Source organism: Cydia amplana, chromosome 21, assembly GCF_948474715.1.
Source record: "Cydia amplana chromosome 21, ilCydAmpl1.1, whole genome shotgun sequence".
Classification (NCBI taxonomy): domain Eukaryota; kingdom Metazoa; phylum Arthropoda; class Insecta; order Lepidoptera; family Tortricidae; genus Cydia; species Cydia amplana.
In genome coordinates, this window is record NC_086089.1 from 2,350,665 (window position 1) to 2,370,355 (window position 19,691).

Sequence of the window (19,691 nt, forward strand, 5' to 3'; positions counted from 1 at the left end):
CCACTGCATTGGAGAGGTGGCACGTCAGCGCATTTGGATGTTATGGTAACGTATTTCGTCCCCCTTCCTGCTCGTTCCCATCACACCCGCATTTCGTCAAATCGCGCGTCGTCTATTATGCGTGTGGACTAATCGTAACAAAGTTTTCTAAAAACATCGTAAGCGTACCGCTATTCGTCGAAGTGATTGGCACTATGAAGGCAAAAATTGTATTGTTTTGTAACGGATCTCTTTCTCTTCGTAATGTTTTGCCCCGGTTTTGCATTGATGCGTTTAGCTGAGGAGTTTTTGGAGCAGCTGAAGCCTATATTTGAGGCATTAAGGCAGCGAGAAGAGCTTCCATGTTCATACCCGCTGCACGTCGGTTCCACGCACGGCACAAAGCAGGCCTTCATATACGGCCACTCCAGATCTCAGGGCTCGACGACGCCGGGCGCGCATCACTACACGCATCACCATGGCTACCAACCCTCTCCAGGATACCACTGGGTAATATATAGGCCTCGTGATAGTGCCGCGGTTGATATTGTACTTTTGACATCATTCAGTTTTGCAGCTCTGTATTTTTGTTTATTTGTCTTTTGTGTAAGTCCATTGTCAATGTTTACTAGTAATGAGATTGGCGACCTCCGATGTGATAGTCATTATAGCTTAGCATGACAATATGAAACAGTGATAAGTAATATTAGGTACTTAATCGATATCATTTTCAAATACATATATGTAAAAGTACATACAATATACGTTGTCAAATTTACATTCAGACGATCCACATTCACTTATACTCTTAAATTTGATTGTGAATACTAATGGCATATCGAAAATGTTGCGGATGAGAGAAGTGCAAAGGCATCCATAAAAAATACACTTTGCACATCATCTTTAATCCGCATAGCAAATAACAGTATTTTCAAGTCAATGTAACGTTTAGGTGCGCGAACGTACGGCGCGCTCGGTGCCTATGTCGGGCGGCGTGCAAGGACGTCCCTCGCGTTCATCACTTAGCGCAGGAACGCCCGACTCCCTCAGCGATAACGAAGCGGCCAGTGGACTCGGGGCAAGATATAGGAAGCCCAGTGTGCCAAGGTAAGTCATATACTGTTATAATGTAACATATTAATTAAATGCATAGAGAGCTTTGGTTGAAATATGTCTGACTTGATACTAATCACTCAAACTATTTGTTTATAGATCAACATTGACTCCTGGAGGTTCACGGCCAGGTTCCAGACCAGGATCGAGGACAGGTTCCAAGCCTCCTTCGAGACATGGCTCTAATCTCTCACTAGATAGTACAGGTCCGTAGCACACAAAATAAAACTGAATATGGTTCTTGTACATCATTCCGTTCATTTAAGTTAATGTTGTTGCTATCTTTGCAGATGACGTATTAACGCCTTCCCGCATACCGATGCGCAAAGTGACAAACACGCGTACATCAACGGCGCGCGCGGCAGCCAATGCCGCCAAGCTCGGCGTGGCCACGCCCAACGGCGGCTCGCGGCCCCGTACTCCCACCGGCCTTCTCACGCCAGCTAGTGGAAGGTACGAACAATTTATTACATAATTAAAACATACTTTTGCATGGGTGCAGATAATCTCGAAAATTTGTTACGTTTTTGAATATACATCGGTATTACATTTAATAATATGTACATATAACTGTTGTATTTGAACCGTGATTACCTACATCCGTGCAATCCAATAATCGTAAATTACCTCCATAGAGATAATTTTGCAGGAAGCTATCGTTTAAATATTTTAGCAGCGATATTGTTTAGTGTTATTAAACAGTGCTGTGCGCACGAACAGGTACCCTAGCGGAGCGATGTACCGCACGTCCAGTATACCAACACTGTCGCCGGTCCCGGCGCTCGTGAGGTACAGGCAATGATTGAGAGTTTGTTCACGTGTCACGACCAGACGAACATAATCTGTTTCAAATAATAAAAGTTAGGTAATTGAATATAGATGTAACCAACAAATTACAACAGCCTTAAACGGCCGAGTTATCGGGAGGTGGTATTTTCAGGATAGTATAAATAAATGATAAAGAATTTATACATTTGGAACAGGTTGTGTCCGTGCAGTTTGTTTGGGTGTTCACGATTGTTGAAGCACGTCGCTTGAAAGGGATTAGGGAGAGTAGTGAGGCAACAACTGGCAGTATTTGAAATCTGGACAGCACACATTGTATTTTGATTCGTCATGCATATTATGCTTTCGAGAATGTTCTACATTTTCTGGTGGTGGTGGATTTTATTTTACTTATGTATTATTATGTGGTATGTATGTTCAACGAGACTTTTCGTTAAGGAAATATAAAACTTTGATAATAGCGGCATGACCGTATTTAGTATAATATTAACACAGCTTACGTTTCCGATAGAACTAATAAATATGTAGGTAGACAATGTTGAAGGAAATAATTAAATTTGTATTTTTGTTCCTTCCGCATGCTTCGAATCTGAAAATGGATACGAAATAACAGCTCAACACATTCCCAACCATCCTCAATGGTTTGCGAACTTCGCAAATCTGCGTCTCACACTCATCCCGCATTCCATACCCAGGGCTCTACAAAAATCCCAGTGTACGTGGGCACTCGATCCCAAAGATCCCCGTCAGTCGAGAAACGACTAAAAATATCTCGAAAATCCCAATCCCGAGAAATGTCCCAGGAACCTAGTCCTACCTCTCAAGACCCTTCGAGGAAATCCGAGCAGAGAAGTCCGGAGGATGACTCCTCGTTATTCAGCATATCGGGAATGACGAGCGACAATGAATATGAGAGTAACATAAGCGAGTCGAGTGGCGACGCATCAAAGCCGACCCAGCGAGACATCAAAGGGTACAAGCTTGTAGAATGCTAGTTTCGTTATTGGCCCGAAAATTTGTTGTTGCCCGTTGAATTTTGGATTTGCAGTTGATCATCATGTTTCAATATCCATTAATCACTCATTATGGAATAAAACATGCTTGATGCCCGGTCGTTCAATGAATATTCATATCACTTCTCTCATTCTACACACAATCTGGGTGGTCCTTTTGCGCTTAGTACCTTTGTAATTTCCTCCTGTATAAATTATATTTGGTAAATCATACACATATTAACTCATCAGCTCATACCCATGCTTCTAAACTAACTGCACAAATGCCATAAAGTGTACACTTCATGTTGGCTTTCCTGATGTTTGGCTTACACTTTTTATATTCATATTCATGCTGTTACATTTATTAAACACATTATTTGTTTATATACTGTTCATAGATCCTATTACATGTATTACTATTACTTGCGTTAATGCACGTACTCTTTACCTCTTAAAACATTTGATTGAATTTATTAATGATACTTTTTATAAAGTCGTATAGTTTACTTCTTTTCTATCACTAATAATTCTTAGAGAATAATGTTTGTGATTGAATGAAGGCAACCTAAACTACTATTTTTTTCTAGTACATGCATTGACTCTCATTTATACTTATTTCTTCTGTCTGTGACTAATCAACTTGTTCTTTCGCGCGCTAACTCTTAGGAGCGGGTCGTTTGCCTCGACCGATGGCCACACTCCCGGCCGCAGCCGTATACCAGTGCTTAAGGATCACCATACTAACAGTAATTCCAATAGGTAATGTCACTTTATGATTGCTGCTTGTGTTTCTTTCCATTCCGCCTTTCTTGTGATGTGTTGTTTTATTATTTCATTTTGTTATGTAGGCTAGAATTTATTTCAAAAGTTTAGCATAGAGAGTAGTGAATGTTGTGGTTTTGGTTATTTTCATTTAGTTTGATTTTGTTCGTAGCTGTGGTGCATGATGTCAGACCAGAATTAGAACGAATTGTAATCTGATTGTTATGTGGCAGGCAAAGGACACCATCCGGTAGCACGACGCCAGTGCGGCCGGGGCAGCAGACAGCGGTATCGCGGTTGTTGCGAAAGCCGTCGGACGCGTCCGACAGCGGAGCGCCTGCCACGCCGGGCTCTCGCCGCGGCACGCCCGCATCTTCGAGAACGATCGAAAAGCGCGAGCCTTTCAGGCTCTAGATGATTTAAGGACGATATAAAAAATAATACCGCTCTAATTACACTGCTAAAGAAAAAATGTCTTTCAAAGATATTTTTTCCTAATAGTGAAGTTTGCGGATAATAGTTACCTGTGTGATGAGAGTCGCTTTGACTTGTGATATTACGTATTCACGATTTTTCTTTCTTTGCTTAATTGTATTTGATGTCTAGGCCAAATATATGTAAATTTATTCCATCTAAAAATCTATTTGAGTCGTTGCGACTGTCATGAGCATAGAGAATGTTATAATTAATACTAACCGAGAATTAACCGATTCGCGAATTAAGCAAAGCTTAATTTTATAAAAGAACGAATTTGCGAATGTGGCTTTTTAGTTAAGTAAAAGTTAATAGATGGTAGTAGTAAAACGTAAAGTCTGCACTTGTTGCCTTGTATACTTATTTTTTTCTACAATCTGTGCAGTTTTGTGCACACTGGATTACTTTATTTATTTTGTGTTGTCAGTATTCTCCAGTTAACTCTTGCTGTGTCTAAGCAAGATATTATTTCTGTATCAATGTGAATATTCCCCCTTTCTCTTATTTATTATCAACGTTGCCATATGTTAGTGTATGTAAAATACGTATTACGGTTTCTCTATTGAGACTGGCTGGACGGAAAAGTGTGATTTTGTAACTTTTTTGTAATATTGTTTTTCTTTTAGGGACCATTTTGTAAACGAAGTATTGAGTAGGTAATGGCGGGCCAGCGTTTGTATTGGTCGAATTCACGCGCGTCGTATACGCCAGACTTCGTGTGTTGATAGCCCAATAACAAATTTTGGCCAGTCATTTGTTAAGGTGATAAATAGTCGTGGAGTGATTAATTTTGTATGCACAATCATGTCTTCATTATTTCACTTTTAATTCTTTTGTGTTCAGTTTTATAGGTATGAATGATTTCATGGTTATCATTTGATATCGTATGTACACTTTATGTACATGTTATTATGTTTATACGGTGATATTGCACAATTACTTGTTATAACGGGAATAAAGTGTTACTTGGTTAACAAAAAGCATGAAGTGCACACTGCTATCGCCAAAGTGGTGTGCCTTTTATGTGTAAAATATCTGCTCATGAAAATAATTCCAAAACGGACTTTTATGTTTAAGAGATTTAACTAAAGTACACGTTGTCTCAAAAGACATTACTTCTAAATGTTAAGAATAACTGTAATATATGAAACGTAATGCTTTAACATGTAACCTTCCTTCATTTTATAAAAAAAATGTTAACCAACACTCACACTTTTATTTGTTAATTTTTATCTTAAATCTGACTCTACAATTAAGTCTTTATTATTAGAGTTATTAAACTATTAATCTGGTCATTTTTATTTAAATCATTGTTATATTTGTTAAATGTAAAATCGAAGCAACTAAAAAGCTTGCAATATTTTTTGTATAAAAATAAATAATGATTCTGAAGAGCTACAGTGTTTAAAATCTCATTTTTGATTTCAAAATATAAAATAATAACAAATAATATGGCATTTTTATTATGAAATAATGATATCGTTTATTTCAAACTGTTTTGCCCGTATAAAATTATATCAAGGTCAGAATTGAATTTTGAATAAATATAGGACCAATAAAAATGTATAAAAATGAATAATAAAATTACAAAAATATATGTGATTGTATACATAATAAAATTATGATATAGTGCTAAAAACTAAGCGTCGTAGCGCAAAAAAAAATCAAGTTTTTGTTCTCATTTGACACCCCACGCACTGAATAATCTATCACATTAGGACATGAAGCAATCATCATCGTCATCATAAATATTTTTATTATTAATTCATTGCAAGTTTGAGGAAAGCACTATAATATAAATCTCAGCGAGAAACGGGGTTGCCGGTCTATTAACCACCTATTAACCCTATCCTATCTGTCCTGTCTACTCTATTCACTACTATCCTGTACTTGGCCTGCAACCCTTCGTTTTCCGACCTCTATAGTAATGTACTATTTCACATCGTGGGTTTTTGCAAGTGATAATTAATTACCTCATTAATGATGTTTTATTACAAAATAATACATCCCATTAAAAAAATTCGTACATAAAGTTAATATTTTTTAACTAGTTATTAACCGTTATATACCGTTTTTTGTTAAGCTGGCAATATTGAACTTCAACCAAGTTTTTTTTTGTTGTTTTAATTATAATTAGAATCTTGACCTCTCTACCATTTTCAGAGAAAGTTATAAGTATACTGAATAAGGACATTTAAAATAAAAAATGCATTCCTCCAATAACTATAAAACCCTAATCGACTATGCGGTTTTTAATTCACCTCAAACACACTGAAACGTCAAAATGACGTCAGATTTGAACTGTCATAACAAAAAACGCAAGTCAATCATAATAAAACCCGATTATTTCCTACATTTTTGGACTTCAAAGTAAATATGGTCGGATTTAACATGGACGGGCCGGTGAGAGACCGTGTACTAAGACTAATGGAGGAGAAGGAGAGACTCGAGAGAGAGATTCGCGACCAGACGGCGGTGTTGGAAACCAACAATGTGGGTATGCACGACTCGCTGGTTGACGCTGATGGGTTTCCGCGGAATGATATAGATGTGTACAAAGTGCGACATGCTCGGCATCAGATCATCTGTGAGTATCGTGATATTTTATAAAGCTTCCTACTATTCAATGCCCGTTGGTCAATGTCTTAATAACTGTGAAATTGGTCACGATTTTAATATGGTATTAGTAGATTTTTTGTTACATATTTTCAACACTGTAATTTTTTATAGTGATGACAAAACGAAGCCTTATTTATTTACAACTCATGAGAATTGTTCAAAATGCAAAGCCTAAGAAACTGAAGGAAAGGCTAGTTTGGAATACAATAATTACCTCTATGACAAAAAAATATCAATAAAAACCTGTTTTTTTTTAAATATTTAATCGTCAGGCTAAACTAGTAAGATTGATGCCCATAGGGATATTTATTAGAAGGACTCAACAATATTAATAAATATAGCTGAACTCCTACCATAGAGAAATAAGTAAGACAAGAGTGCTCACTCCATACATATGTTCAGACTATTAATTTCAGTGTCTACATCTAGCATCGAGTAGCGGAACTATCAGTACTGCTACTTGACAATAGATGTAGCACCAACCGGAAAGCCTTATCTCAACAGCATAAGACTTTCCGGTCGGTGCTACATCTATTGTCAAGTAGCGGTACTGATAGTTCCGCTACTCGATGCTAGATGCTAATAGTCTTTTTGGTACTAAAACTGATGTATGGAGTGAGCACTCTATGTATTTTTTTCTCTATGACTCCTACTAACAAATGACATTAACAAATTGTTGGGGATAGTGCAATACTGCGTAACTAACAAAACAAATGCAATATGGTCAAATTTCTTGGTACATTGTTGAAATATTGAACTCTTTCGACTTTTTAAGTTGTGTGGTATTACACTATCCCCGACAAAATGTAAGTCTGGGCTAAAGGCTATGTCTACAACTAGGTATGTGTATTTTAATGGTTGCAGTATGTAAAGAAAGCCTACATTTATCAGATCTAACAATCTGTTAATAATTGTGTATCCATACTCCATACTGTTTACTAAGTTAAGGGTTAGTAACTATACTATACTATACTCATACAGAAACAGAACAGCCATAGAAAATGGCGGCAAATAAAAAACCAAGTGCGAGTCGGACTCGCGCACGGAGGGTTCCGCACCATCAACAAAAAATTGAGCAAAAAAATCGTGTTTGTTGTATGGGAGCCCCCCTTAAATATATATTTTATTTTATTTTTAGTATTTGTTGTTATAGCGGCAACAGAGATACATCATTTGTGAAAATTTCAACTGTCTAGCTATCGCGGTTCATGAGATACAGCCTGGTGACAGACGGACGGACGGACGGACGGACGGACGGACGGACGGGCGGACGGGCGGACGGACGGACGGACAGCGAAGTCTTAGTAATAGGGTCCCGTTTTTAGGGTTCCGTAGCCAAATGGCAAAAAACGGAACCCTTATAGATTCGTCATGTCTGTCTGTCTGTCTGTCTGTCCGTCTGTCTGTCCGTCCGTATGTCACAGCCACTTTTCTCCGAAACTATAAGAACTATACTGTTGAAACTTGGTAAGTAGATGTATTCTGTGAACCGCATTAAGATTTTCACACAAAAATAGAAAAAAAACAATAAATTTTTGGGGTTCCCCATACTTCGAACTGAAACTCAAAATTTTTTTTTTCATCAAACCCATACGTGTGGGGTATCTATGGATAGGTCTTCAAAAATGATATTGAGGTTTCTAATATCATTTTTTTCTAAACTGAATAGTTTGCGCGAGAGACACTTCCAAAGTGGTAAAATGTGTGTCCCCCCCCCCCCCTAACTTCTAAAATAAGAGAATGATAAAACTAAAAAAAATATATGATGTACATTACCATGTAAACTTCCACCGAAAATTGGTTTGAACGAGATCTAGCAAGTAGTTTTTTTTTAATACGTTATAAATCGCCTAAATACGGAACCCTTCATGGGCGAGTCCGACTCGCACTTGGCCGCTTTTTTACCCTTTGGGTATGGAACCCTAAAAACTAGGTGTTAAGGGTTGATATCCCATGGAAACGTTGAATTTCGCGCCTATTTCTACTAACTAGTTGGGTGTGTTTGAGTATATAAGGGAATATTCTAGGTCTCCAGAATGACCACAAAGCCCTAATGAGAAGAATAGAGCAAGGGTTGGCTGAGGTCCATGCAGACCTCATGGGGTCCACCGGGGAAGGTTCCGCAGCCCAAGCTTTTGAATCCCTGCACATGAACGGAAATGGGACACATCATCAAGCAGACAGCCCTATGGAGGTGGACGACGACCGGCAGGTGTTTGCCAGGGTTTCTTTTGTCCACAATGGGTCTCCAGCCGATGATGCAGTGAGTATTCAATTCACCTAGTAACTGCTAATAGTGAAGTATTAAACTTGTTTAAAAAATTAAGTAGGTAGTTCATCTGACATTTTTATTAGATCTCTTTAAAATATGCAAGCAATATTTGCATTTTCTTTTAAATTGACTTCAAGGTTTATAATACAAGTGTATTATAAACCTTGTTAGTTTATTATGTATAAGAACAATGAAAACTGATAATTTTGTGTAGAATTTGAAATATGTACTATGTAACCTGTTTCATTGGGGCTGTTCATAAATTACGTCATCTATTTTTGACGATTTTTGACCCCCCCCCCCCCTCCCTAAATCATCCAAAAATCATGCTTCGACCCCGACGACATAGTGTATTATGTATAAGAACAATGAAAACTGATAATTTTGTGTAGAATTTGAAATATGTACTATGTAACCTGTTTCATTGGGGCTGTTCATAAATTACGTCATCTATTTTTGACGATTTTTGACCCCCCCCCCCTCCCTAAATCATCCAAAAATCATGCTTCGACCCCGTTTCCTCCTACGTCATGCTGCCATCATCCGATGTCCAAGCCCCATTTGAAATGACGTAATTTATGAATAGCCCCATAGCTGTGTTTTAGTGATTATGATCTTCAGTTAGGAGTTAAAGATTAAATATTGTGGGTTCGTTTGCATACTAGGACACCAAATGATTCTGCTATTGAGTACCCAACAGGTCAATATTATTTTACTTACAGGGGTTGTGTGTCGGCGACGAGGTGATCCAGTTCGGGTCCATCACGGCGCAGAACTTCCACGACATGTCGCAGGTGCACGACGTAGTGTCGCACTCCGTGGGCCAGCGTGTACAGGTCATTACCGAGCACTGACAATCCAACCTCTAGACTGAGCTTAGGCCAATTCTTTCATGACCCCGATGCTGCCAAAAATACGGGGGTGCGGGGGGACGAGGTGAGCGAATCCCGTGTCGTGATTGGTCCGTTCAAAAACACGGACCAATCACGGCACGGGATTGACTCGAAGATGGAGTAACGCTACCGTATGTGTGGCAGAGGGGGTAGCGCGAGTATGCTATGTCTAGAGGTTGGATTGTCTGTGTTACCGAGTGATGACTGGCCCCGTAGACAACATGCTAATCGCTAACGCTACGTAGCGAACGAAACGCAACTGTCACTAATATGGAAGAGTGATAGAGAGACACAAAGCGATTCGATGGCGATCGTCTTGGCTAGGCCGCCTGTTTCTTCAACCAAAGCCATACTTCCGAGGGGAATTAGCTGGTCATATTGAACAGCTTTTACTATGCAACTGCCATAGAATTACGAAAAAAAAATTGCCCCATAGAAAACATCGATATCTGCTGAAAATATGAAAGTCCCATAGTATAGTTGTTCAGTATGTGGGTACATACTACTAGTGATATCCTTATTTACCTTGCAAAGTCCATACTTTACCCAAAAAGAGGGAAACTGATATTCTTGTCATAAGTGATATTCAAGGTCAATATCACTTTTCGTCGGCCAAACTATAGGCGACTGCCGATAGCGCGAGTTCAATAAATGTTAACTTTTAACTGGACGAGAAGAGTTGTGGAATGTCCAATACATTCCAAGAATATTCTCTTTCCGAACAGACTCTAAGTGATAGATTTGTATTACAGGTACGCGTGCGTCGCGCGCGGCTGGTGCTGAACCTGTCGGTGGTGCCGCGGCCGTGGGCGCAGCCCGGCCTGCTCGGCTGCCAGATCAACAGGATCGCCTAGGTCTACCGGCCTAGGAGCCCTACGGAGGTGAAGCATCTACTTCACACTGCCTGGAATATTGTGGCTCTTGTGTTTGTCAAAATTCGTTTAAAAATACTTTTTGTTTGCCGCAATTTATTTACCAGATTTGTGAGGTGAGGTGTGCATTTGTGAAACTCTTCAATGTGTGAATTAATGTATTTATTTCCGTACAAAAGTACTAAAAAGTTGTTCAAGTTATATTGTACTACTAAAATTAGAAATAAATTCTATGATTGATTATCATTGTGTTCGTTTTTTTTTCGCACAACTTTTTGATTAGCTCTTTTCTATCAACGAAATCTTCTTCAAACCTGACGACCGTTTCTTTCTTGACGTTTTTTTCTTTTGTCGTGGTTATTTGGTCATCATCATTGTTGCTGTCTTCGAACATGTGTTTCATTGAGCAGTCGAAGTACAGTTTGTCCTCGACGAGGCGGTAGTCTGGTTTTTCTACGGTCCCGCGCACGCAGTCGTGGTAGTGGCACACGATCTTTTCTTGCTCGTATGTTTCACAGGACCCTAAAAATGTTAAACACATAATATAAATTTTACGATAACTGCTATCTGAACCGGTCAATCCAGAAGGGAAACTAAACCTTATTGGAATTAGTATATTTTACAAAAGAGCAACTGGTATCAAGTGATATTCCAAATATTCTGGAGTTTAGAAGCAACTCAAGCAACACGCCTTAGGTCCCGTTAAACGACAAGGTAATAAATACATAAGATGACGGAGGGGCAACGCTACTGACCTGGGCGTTGCACGCGCACGGTGAGCACGGCGCGCTCGGGCGCCATGTCGCGGAAGTGCACGAGGTAGCACGCCAGCAGCGTGCCCGTGCGCCCGCGCCCGTGCCGGCAGTGCACGCCGATCACCTGCGACACCGTGGCTAGCATTAGTTTCTCGATCAGCGAGACGAGGGTAAGGTATTTTCATGAGGGTGATGGATTTTTATTAGGTTTGGTTTTGGTCGCTCGCGTTTCGAAAAGCATGAATGCGTATTTAATCTAAATCAGTAAAGTCAAAATCTTCACAATACAACGTAAGAGTAAACGAATCAGAAAGAAGTGCCTGATAAAATAAAATAGCACAAAGCTCTCTTTTGAAGATTGATTACTAAGTCAGGCGTTTCACGTCTTGATGAAGTACGGTAGATGGTTTGTTTGAAGATTTATTGTAACTTTACGTAAATATAAAATGAGTATATACCTACCTCTCCCCTGATCTCTGCTCTCTCACAAATTTCAATAAACTTTATGATCTGCTGCAACGTCGGCGTCCCGAACTCTTTTATCCTGATCTCGGTCCATTTTAGCTTCTTCTTGCATTCTAGGATGGGCGGTCTCCTCTCGGGCGACAGCGTGACCAAGTGGTCGACGCCGGCGTCCGCCAGGTAGTTCAGATTGGCCACGGTCTGCGGCCACCCCATGGCGGCGACCTTGCCCTCGACGAACCACGAGAAGTTGTAAGGCGGGTAGGATTCGTACTCCTCTTCCACGGGCTTTGGACTCTCCTCGATAGGTTTTTCCTCATTTTTCTCTTCAGTGTATTTATACAGGAGCCTGGAGAGCTTGAGGTTGGTTCGCATTTTTTGGGAACTCATTTTTATAGGTGGTTTAAAGACACTGGAAGTAAGAAATGTAAGCAGTCAGTAACAATAATTTCTAACAGATAACAACAATTTCTGACATAAACATTTCCCACTTTCTTTATAGGTTAGTTCCAAAAAGTTCTACTCATCAGGAGTACCTATATACTGTGTCATGTTTTACGTAGCATGAAATGAATCGGAACCTATCTCTTCTACTACTGTAGGCAATATTTGTATTCTTAAAATATCAACCTCGGTTTAAATACCTATCCTGACTAACCTCTCTGGTGAATTGATTTCACTGTTGATAGTATAATAGGGTTCAATTAAACAAGTCAAATCATGGATTGCATTTGCATCTATCTTAATTGTAATTTTTTTATTTTCTAAAATCTTTACACTTAATCTAATTCTAAATGATCGAGATGAATCGAATGCGAGCAGCAAACATTCGAATGTTCATGCATCGAATTGCGCACGTCCTGCACCTACAGTACCTACTTGTTTATATTTATCGATCACGTCACATGAAACATTTACGCGTAACCGCAACTTACCTCGCGTTCACAACTCCATTCACAAATGAAATAAACAAGAATGCAACTTTCCACAGTGAATTAATACAAGTCCATAAACCAATTGCGGTGTTACACGACGTTGCAGCTATTTCAGCCGGCAGACGAGTTGGCATCGCGGTTGGGCGGGTGCCAGGGTTCCTACGTTGGCAAGTCTGGCTTGTTCGTGTTAATTAATTGGTTATTTTAAGCAATGAGAGCACTTCGTGAGAGAATCGATTTGAGTTGCCACTTCACTGCCGTTGGCACAGCACATCCGACAGTCCTCTATCCATCATTAAATGACAAAACCTAATCTGTTTGCCCCTCAAGAACACTTAAATGTGTTAATTATTACACCTTCGGATAAAAACATTCAGTAAGGTTGCTTTAGTATAATAGGATCTTAAAATAGAAAGTTAATAGGTAATTAGGTAGTAAGTAGGTACTTTAATTTAATTTGAATCCTTCCTTTTAATAAGTACATCTTTAACGTAACCAAACGAGGACAAAATCCGGTTCGAAGGACCAATTATAATGAAAGTGCATTACTAGTTAGTTATAACCATTTAATGTTAAGTTTCAGGTACAACAAATTAACATTCATAAACAAATCAGTCGATATCTTAGATCACAGGCTTACACTTACATTTAATTAATCCGAGCAAAGCACGTACTTATACACGAATCAAGCGTGGTGTGTAAGATTATACACTATAGTATAATTTCACATTTCTCTTAGAATACAACGCCAAAAACATTAGCTCCATACCTTCCCATACTTGTTATTGAGTGGTAATCATTTTGTGGAGCTTTATAGCCAACCCAAAGAGTAAAGAAACTAGTAAGAGTTGTAAGTAGATGATAGATTAGACGTAGGCCTCGACATTACAACCACAAACTGTTCATATCTTTTACAAAAAAACCGGCCAAGTGCGAGTCGGACTCGCGCACGGAGGGTTCCGCACCATCAACAAAAAATAGAGCAAAACAAGCAAAAAAACGGTCACCCATCCAAGTACTGACCCCGCCCGACGTTGCTTAACTTCGGTCAAAAATCACGTTTGTTGTATGGGAGCCCCACTTAAATCTTTATTTTATTCTGTTTTTAGTATTTGTTGTTATAGCGGCAACAGAAATACATCATCTGTGAAAATTTCAACTGTCTAGCTATCACGGTTCGTGAGATACAACCTGGTGACAGACGGACGGACGGACGGACGGACGGACAGCGGAGTCTTAGTAATAGGGTCCCGTTTTTACCCTTTGGGTACGGAACCCTAAAAACCACTTATTCAACGTTTTTCTTGTTGCATTCTTTAGCGGCTTGTATGAAGTCCTCCATGACGTCGCCCGACACGCCGAACTTGAGCGGATTGTCCTCCGTCAGGTACACGAAGTACTGCCCCACCGCCTCCTCGTGCTCCGTGGAGTCGCAGGAGCCTGGAAGGCGAAGAAAGAGATTTAGATACAAATAAACTACGCATTATCAAATTAGGTATACAACGGGATTTAATCGCGTATCTCGCGCGCGTAAAAACTCGCGCGGTTAGAAGTTAGAAGATGTACCTAAAGTCTATTTTTTATTCGGTAGACTAAAATGACATTTCATAGTATGAACATAAAATGTCATTTCATACTATGAAATGTAATTTTAGTCTACCGAATAAAAAAATAGACTTTAGATGTCAACTTTAGCCAGTCTTCTCCGAGACCACGGGGACAACGCCGTCCTCGAAATGTCGGAGGTAAATCTTAAAACTTAGATACGCGATTAAGTCCCGTTGTATAATTTAATAATGTGTAAAAATCGTGAAAGTTTAAAGCAGTGTTAAATAAACTACGTCGATGAGAGCTGTAAGGGGGGGTTGACAATTGAATGACCGAAGTTACTTATTCGAGCACAAAGTAGCTTTGCTATAGGTTCATGTAGGGTCAAGGAGGGAACAGTGGCTTGGTAGAAAAAAGCAGGGTACAGGGTAACGGCGATACGTGAGCAGCTGAGCTCTGTTCGAGCTGACTCACTGTTTCCGCCTTGAAGCTACAAGCTACCTTTACTCTTATGAATCCAACATACTGTATTCATTGCCGACATGTATTTCTTAAACTGATAATTCAATTATATGCGTTCTCAATTCAGCTTTGGAGCTCTATGCTATAGGAATGTTTTTAACCAACGAACCTAAATTCATCTGGGCCTGGGATTGTCAACTTTAAGTATAATTATACCTACCTACAAATGTACAGCCAGCAGCAGACGTACCTATAAGCGCAAGCGATATGAATCTGTGCAGGACGTTTTAAACACGTCTCGCTTCTGACGCTGAATACTATAGGATTGCGACTGATTCTAGTTACCTGGGCGAATCATCCGGATGGTGTTGAGCGCCTGGTCGGGCAGAAACCTGTGGAAGTGCACGAGGTAGGCGGCCAGCATGATGCCCGAACGGCTGCGGCCTTGCCGGCAGTGCACGCCCATCACCTGCATAACAAAATACCTACAATTAGAGGAAAAGAAAGAGTAGTGAAGTGGAGACTGAGCTCTCACTTTTTTTACTTCTGACTATTCTGACTATTAGGTACCGGCAGGCGTGGCTCATCCGCGATTTCGTCGCTTTGCTACAGGTAGCTAAAAGTACATCCGTTCCACACCAATTTTGGTGGCTAGCCATAAGCCGCGCGTGGCGCTGTCGCCACCTAGCGGCCATATCTGTCCTGATCGTGACAGACGCGTTTTGTTAGGGAGTGAGTCTTCTGTACCTAGTACTATTATTTATTTTATTCTGTGGTACCGGCTGCAAGCAGTGAAGCGTATTTAATAACATTGATGCTTGAGTTTTGAAATAAAACCTTAGGTATTAGGATTTTTGGACGGCCTATTAGCTGTGCATAAAATGAACTATGTAGGTACATCGTGTGTATAATCTCTAAAAGGACATTGTCTCTACAATAAATCGTGACTGATGGTGGTAGTAAGATTCGAAAAAAAAGGTAAATAGAATATAATTTGGCTTCGGTAATTTTACCCCTTGGTTGGTTTGAGTAGGTAAACCTGATTGACCATGGTAAGGTTTGCTGTTTTATAAATGTATAGGTATTAACTTTTATACCACACCACCATCCTCACGCGCGTTTAACCTTGGTCCTACTGCTTTGACCCACAGTGAGTCCACGGGTATTTTTAGGGTTCCGTACCCAAAGGGTAAAAACGGGACCCTATTACTAAGACTCCGCTGTCCGTCCGTCCGTCCGTCTGTCACCAGGCTGTATCTCACGAACCGTGATAGCTAGACAGTTGAAATTTTCACAGATGATGTATTTATGTTGCCGCTATAACAACAAATACTAAAAACAGAATAAAATAAAGATTTAAGTGGGGCTCCAATACAACAAACGTGATTTTTGGACCGAAGTTAAGCAACGTCGGGCGGGGTCACTACTTGGATGGGTGACCGTTTTTTGCTTGTTTTGCTCTATTTTTTTTATCCGTTGTCCCACCGTTCTAAACAGTGTTCTCCAGTGGGTCTACGGGTTATTTATTTTTACCATGATCCCACCGCACTGTTTATTTTCCAAAAACATTTCCTTCACAAGTTAACTCAACAGATAGATAGATATCAAGTTTACCTCACAAGTAAGCGTGTCATATTTACCTAATAATAATGAGTTATTGTGCTCTGCCAAAGGAACTCCCTTGAACTCTCCGCCCGCTTTGCAGCGATTATGAAGGTTGCCAATTTTATTTAACACTTCGTCGATTTGTGTATAAATAAAAACCACGTGGGTTTGTAATAATAACCTCAACATATTTTTTAAGTGCAATTAGTTGTTCCTTAAGGGGCAGGTAGCAGAATATTGGTTTTCCAACATGGGCCATTCAGTGAAGAATATTTGCATCAAGAAAAGCAGCTATGATCAAATTAAACCATACTGCTCTACAAACAAACTATAATACCCATTAAGTACCCATCATCTCTTACATGATTTCAGACATAAATACCTACTTCGTTGTAAGAAAATAAAATAGAATACCTCGTCATTTTTATCAGCCCTTTTGCAAACGTCGATGAACTTCTTAATCTGGTCCAGTGAGGGCACCTCGAACTCCTCCACCGGTATTTCCGTCCATCGTATCCGCGAGAACCCTTCCACCGGGGGTTTCTTCCCCGCCGTCAGTGTTACCAGGTGCGTTATACCTTGATTGGTCAAATACTTTATGTTTTCTGTGTTTCTCGGGAAGGCCATGGCGGCCAGTTTTTTCGGTATAACCCAGGAGAATTTTAGAGGAGGGTAAGCGTCAACTTCTATTTCTGGGAACGGATTTTCAGGGATTATAACAGTCAATTCGTTCCTTATCTCCTTTCTAGCTCCCGCTAGATGCTTGTCGTCTTGCTCCGTGATGTCTTCCATTCTGGTAAAAACTTGGTATTCTTCGTCACCCATTTTGGATTTCACTGTGTTGACAAAAGTTAAAAGTTAATTCAGTTGGGACGACTGGCTAAATCTAACTTTTTAAATAGGGTTTACAAACACTGGCACTTTTCACACTGGCAGGTGGCACTGTTGACCATCGAGCTTGCTTTTTCACGGTGAACTGCCGAGACAACGGACGGAGAAAACTTGGCACTGCCTCCAAACTCTGGAGTATGTAACATTTATTTCTGGAGACCCTAACCTTGGCCAAGGGAAAATTACACCTAGGAAACGAGCATTTATCTAATTTTCAGCTTTCTGGCGTTGTTATACGGCGTATTTTTTTATATTTGAGTTACAACGTAACATTGTTGTGACGGTAAATACAGCATTGAGAAAAAAAAAACAACGCATCGTTATTATGTCTTTGAGACGCTTTTGAGAATAATAAATGGCCGCGCAAAATCGTAAATAAGCTTCGCTGGAAGATGTGACGCCATTGATAATTTAGTGAATGAGGCAAATGACGTCAGAGATTTTCGTAAACACATTAACATTGTGCCGGAAATTTACGGGATTAAATTAGATTGACCAGAGTTTGGAATAAGCGGTCCCATTTACCGGATTCATGCGCGTCAATTACGAGATGAAATTAGAAACGCAACGGTTCATAAACCGTAAGTGAGAAATAACTCTCAAGTGACATAAACAACAACAAATATATGAAATATGTATATGTACTATATTTTGCCTTGGCCTCAGTTGGTCGCAATTAGCTGGTGCCACCAAGAAACTGGAACTGTACTGCCACTATGAAATGAGATCAAAGTCGCGTTATTTATCAAATCACATTAATTTTATTAATTTGACATGGTTGTATTACGCAGTGTGTGCGAGTAACAGTGCTTGGTATGTCTTCATTCAACAATATAATGTCTTCAATACTCACACATGTCACACATGTTAACTTATGAATTTAATAATCACCAACAGTAGGTTTACTACAGTGAATGTGGGCTGAAATCACTTCTAGCACTGGCTGAAAACAAACCGTCTTAGACCACCTGTGAGAATGGCACTGATCTATATCTTAACTGAGCACATTCAATTTGAAATTAACCTTAAATATAGCCCAGTAAGGTCCATTATCCAAAAACAATGGTTAACCGGCCGAAAAAAACAATATTATCGATATGGATCGATTTTTGAAGGCGATTATAATGCAATACAAATTCGACTGTGTGTACTACACAATAGGATCTATTTTCTGTACATCTGACCTTGACATAGAGTTGACACAATTCATCCGCCAAAAATATCGAACTGTATGAACTTGATCTGTTTGATTTGTGTTCGTTTTTGACAGCGGGAGTCGTTGACCTACTTTCGTCTTAAAGTTTAAGTATTTGTGTTATTTTTAAAATCCAGGTCTGATTATTTCGAGCGAGTTGTCGGGAGTGGGTCAGTGAGGCGAGTCGTGAAAGCGGGGACATACGACTACATAAGTCAGATTGCGCGTTGTGGGGTACCCGAAAGTTTAAATTGTCGCCTTTGGGCACCTTAGCATTTCCTGGTACCTCCTCTTCCGTTCTGGAAACCCTGATTTTTTTGTATAATGTTAGCTTTCTTTTTAGGGTTCCGTACCCAAAGGGTAAAAACGGGACCCTATTACTAAGACTCCGCTGTCCGTCCGTCCGTCCGTCTGTCACCAGGCTGTATCTCACGAACCGTGATAGCTAGACAGTTGAAATCTTCACAGATGATGTATTTCTGTTGCCGCTATAACAACAAATACTAAAAACAGAATAAAATAAAGATTCAAGTGGGGCTCCCATACAACAAACGTGATTTTTGACCGAAGTTAAGCAACGTCGGGCGGGGTCAGTACTTGGATGGGTGACCGTTTTTTGCTTGTTTTGCTCTATTTTTTGTTGATGGTGCGGAACCCTCCGTGCGCGAGTCCGACTTGCACTTGGCCGGTTTTTTTTAAAATGTGTCTCCTAGGCTATTTGTGTGTTTTAAGTGTGAAGTGTGATTGCCAAACATATATTATTAGTATGTTCAGTGATTAGAATAAAAATATAGAAATTAAATAAGAATATATTTTATTACATACAACACAAATGTATACTAGCTTAGAGTGTAAATATAACGTATCTCCTAAACTATGTATAATCATTTGACTACAAACATCATTTTGGACCAATTTTGAGCCAATCAGCAAATAATATGTAAATTTCATCCAAAAACGCTTAAAAGGCAACATGTGATATAAAACAATTAAGTACGAACTGAACATTAATACAAAACATAAAATGTATACAGAAACAAAAATGATGTCAAATGAAATATCACTCATTGATT

The 19,691-nt window shown here is 39.6% G+C and overlaps 4 protein-coding genes across 5 annotated transcripts in view; 2 read left to right on the top strand and 2 right to left on the bottom strand.

The window, feature by feature from the left end:
• LOC134658039 (dystonin) overlaps nucleotides 1-5,559 on the top strand; it is a 241,097-nt gene extending 235,538 nt beyond the window's left edge. The window contains exons 100-107 of the mRNA XM_063513646.1: nucleotides 278-489; nucleotides 932-1,086; nucleotides 1,192-1,298; nucleotides 1,383-1,545; nucleotides 1,813-1,881; nucleotides 2,492-2,851; nucleotides 3,540-3,632; nucleotides 3,869-5,559. Of these exons, the coding sequence (XP_063369716.1) occupies nucleotides 278-489; nucleotides 932-1,086; nucleotides 1,192-1,298; nucleotides 1,383-1,545; nucleotides 1,813-1,881; nucleotides 2,492-2,851; nucleotides 3,540-3,632; nucleotides 3,869-4,049 (1,340 nt within the window). The 3' untranslated portion in view covers nucleotides 4,050-5,559. The remainder of the gene's footprint in view (nucleotides 1-277; nucleotides 490-931; nucleotides 1,087-1,191; nucleotides 1,299-1,382; nucleotides 1,546-1,812; nucleotides 1,882-2,491; nucleotides 2,852-3,539; nucleotides 3,633-3,868) is intronic.
• Nucleotides 5,560-6,418: 859 nt separating this feature from the next.
• LOC134658105 (26S proteasome non-ATPase regulatory subunit 9) lies at nucleotides 6,419-10,797 on the top strand. Its single transcript, XM_063513711.1, has 4 exons — nucleotides 6,419-6,696; nucleotides 8,756-8,991; nucleotides 9,723-9,836; nucleotides 10,646-10,797. Exons 1-4 carry the CDS (start codon nucleotides 6,486-6,488, stop codon nucleotides 10,745-10,747), a joined length of 663 nt encoding a protein of 220 aa, XP_063369781.1. The 5' UTR covers nucleotides 6,419-6,485; the 3' UTR covers nucleotides 10,748-10,797.
• A 102-nt stretch (nucleotides 10,798-10,899) lies between these two features.
• On the bottom strand, nucleotides 10,900-13,066 carry LOC134658100 (uncharacterized). The gene is made up of 4 exons (XM_063513707.1): nucleotides 12,918-13,066; nucleotides 11,983-12,394; nucleotides 11,521-11,644; nucleotides 10,900-11,287 (listed from the first exon to the last, which is right to left on the bottom strand). The coding sequence occupies exons 1-4, from the start codon at nucleotides 13,049-13,051 to the stop codon at nucleotides 10,983-10,985; spliced, it is 975 nt and encodes a 324-aa protein (XP_063369777.1). The 5' UTR covers nucleotides 13,052-13,066; the 3' UTR covers nucleotides 10,900-10,982.
• A 1,136-nt stretch (nucleotides 13,067-14,202) lies between these two features.
• On the bottom strand, nucleotides 14,203-18,417 carry LOC134657922 (dual specificity protein phosphatase 23-like). Of its 2 annotated transcripts, none has more exons than XM_063513504.1 (4): nucleotides 18,286-18,417; nucleotides 16,947-17,368; nucleotides 15,273-15,396; nucleotides 14,203-14,357 (listed from the first exon to the last, which is right to left on the bottom strand). In XM_063513504.1, the coding sequence occupies exons 1-4, from the start codon at nucleotides 18,287-18,289 to the stop codon at nucleotides 14,206-14,208; spliced, it is 702 nt and encodes a 233-aa protein (XP_063369574.1). In that variant the 5' UTR covers nucleotides 18,290-18,417; the 3' UTR covers nucleotides 14,203-14,205. The 2 variants fall into 2 exon arrangements, with proteins under 2 accessions (XP_063369574.1, XP_063369573.1); XM_063513503.1 differs by lacking the exon at nucleotides 18,286-18,417 and adding an exon at nucleotides 17,446-17,666.
• Nucleotides 18,418-19,691: the final 1,274 nt, after the last annotated feature.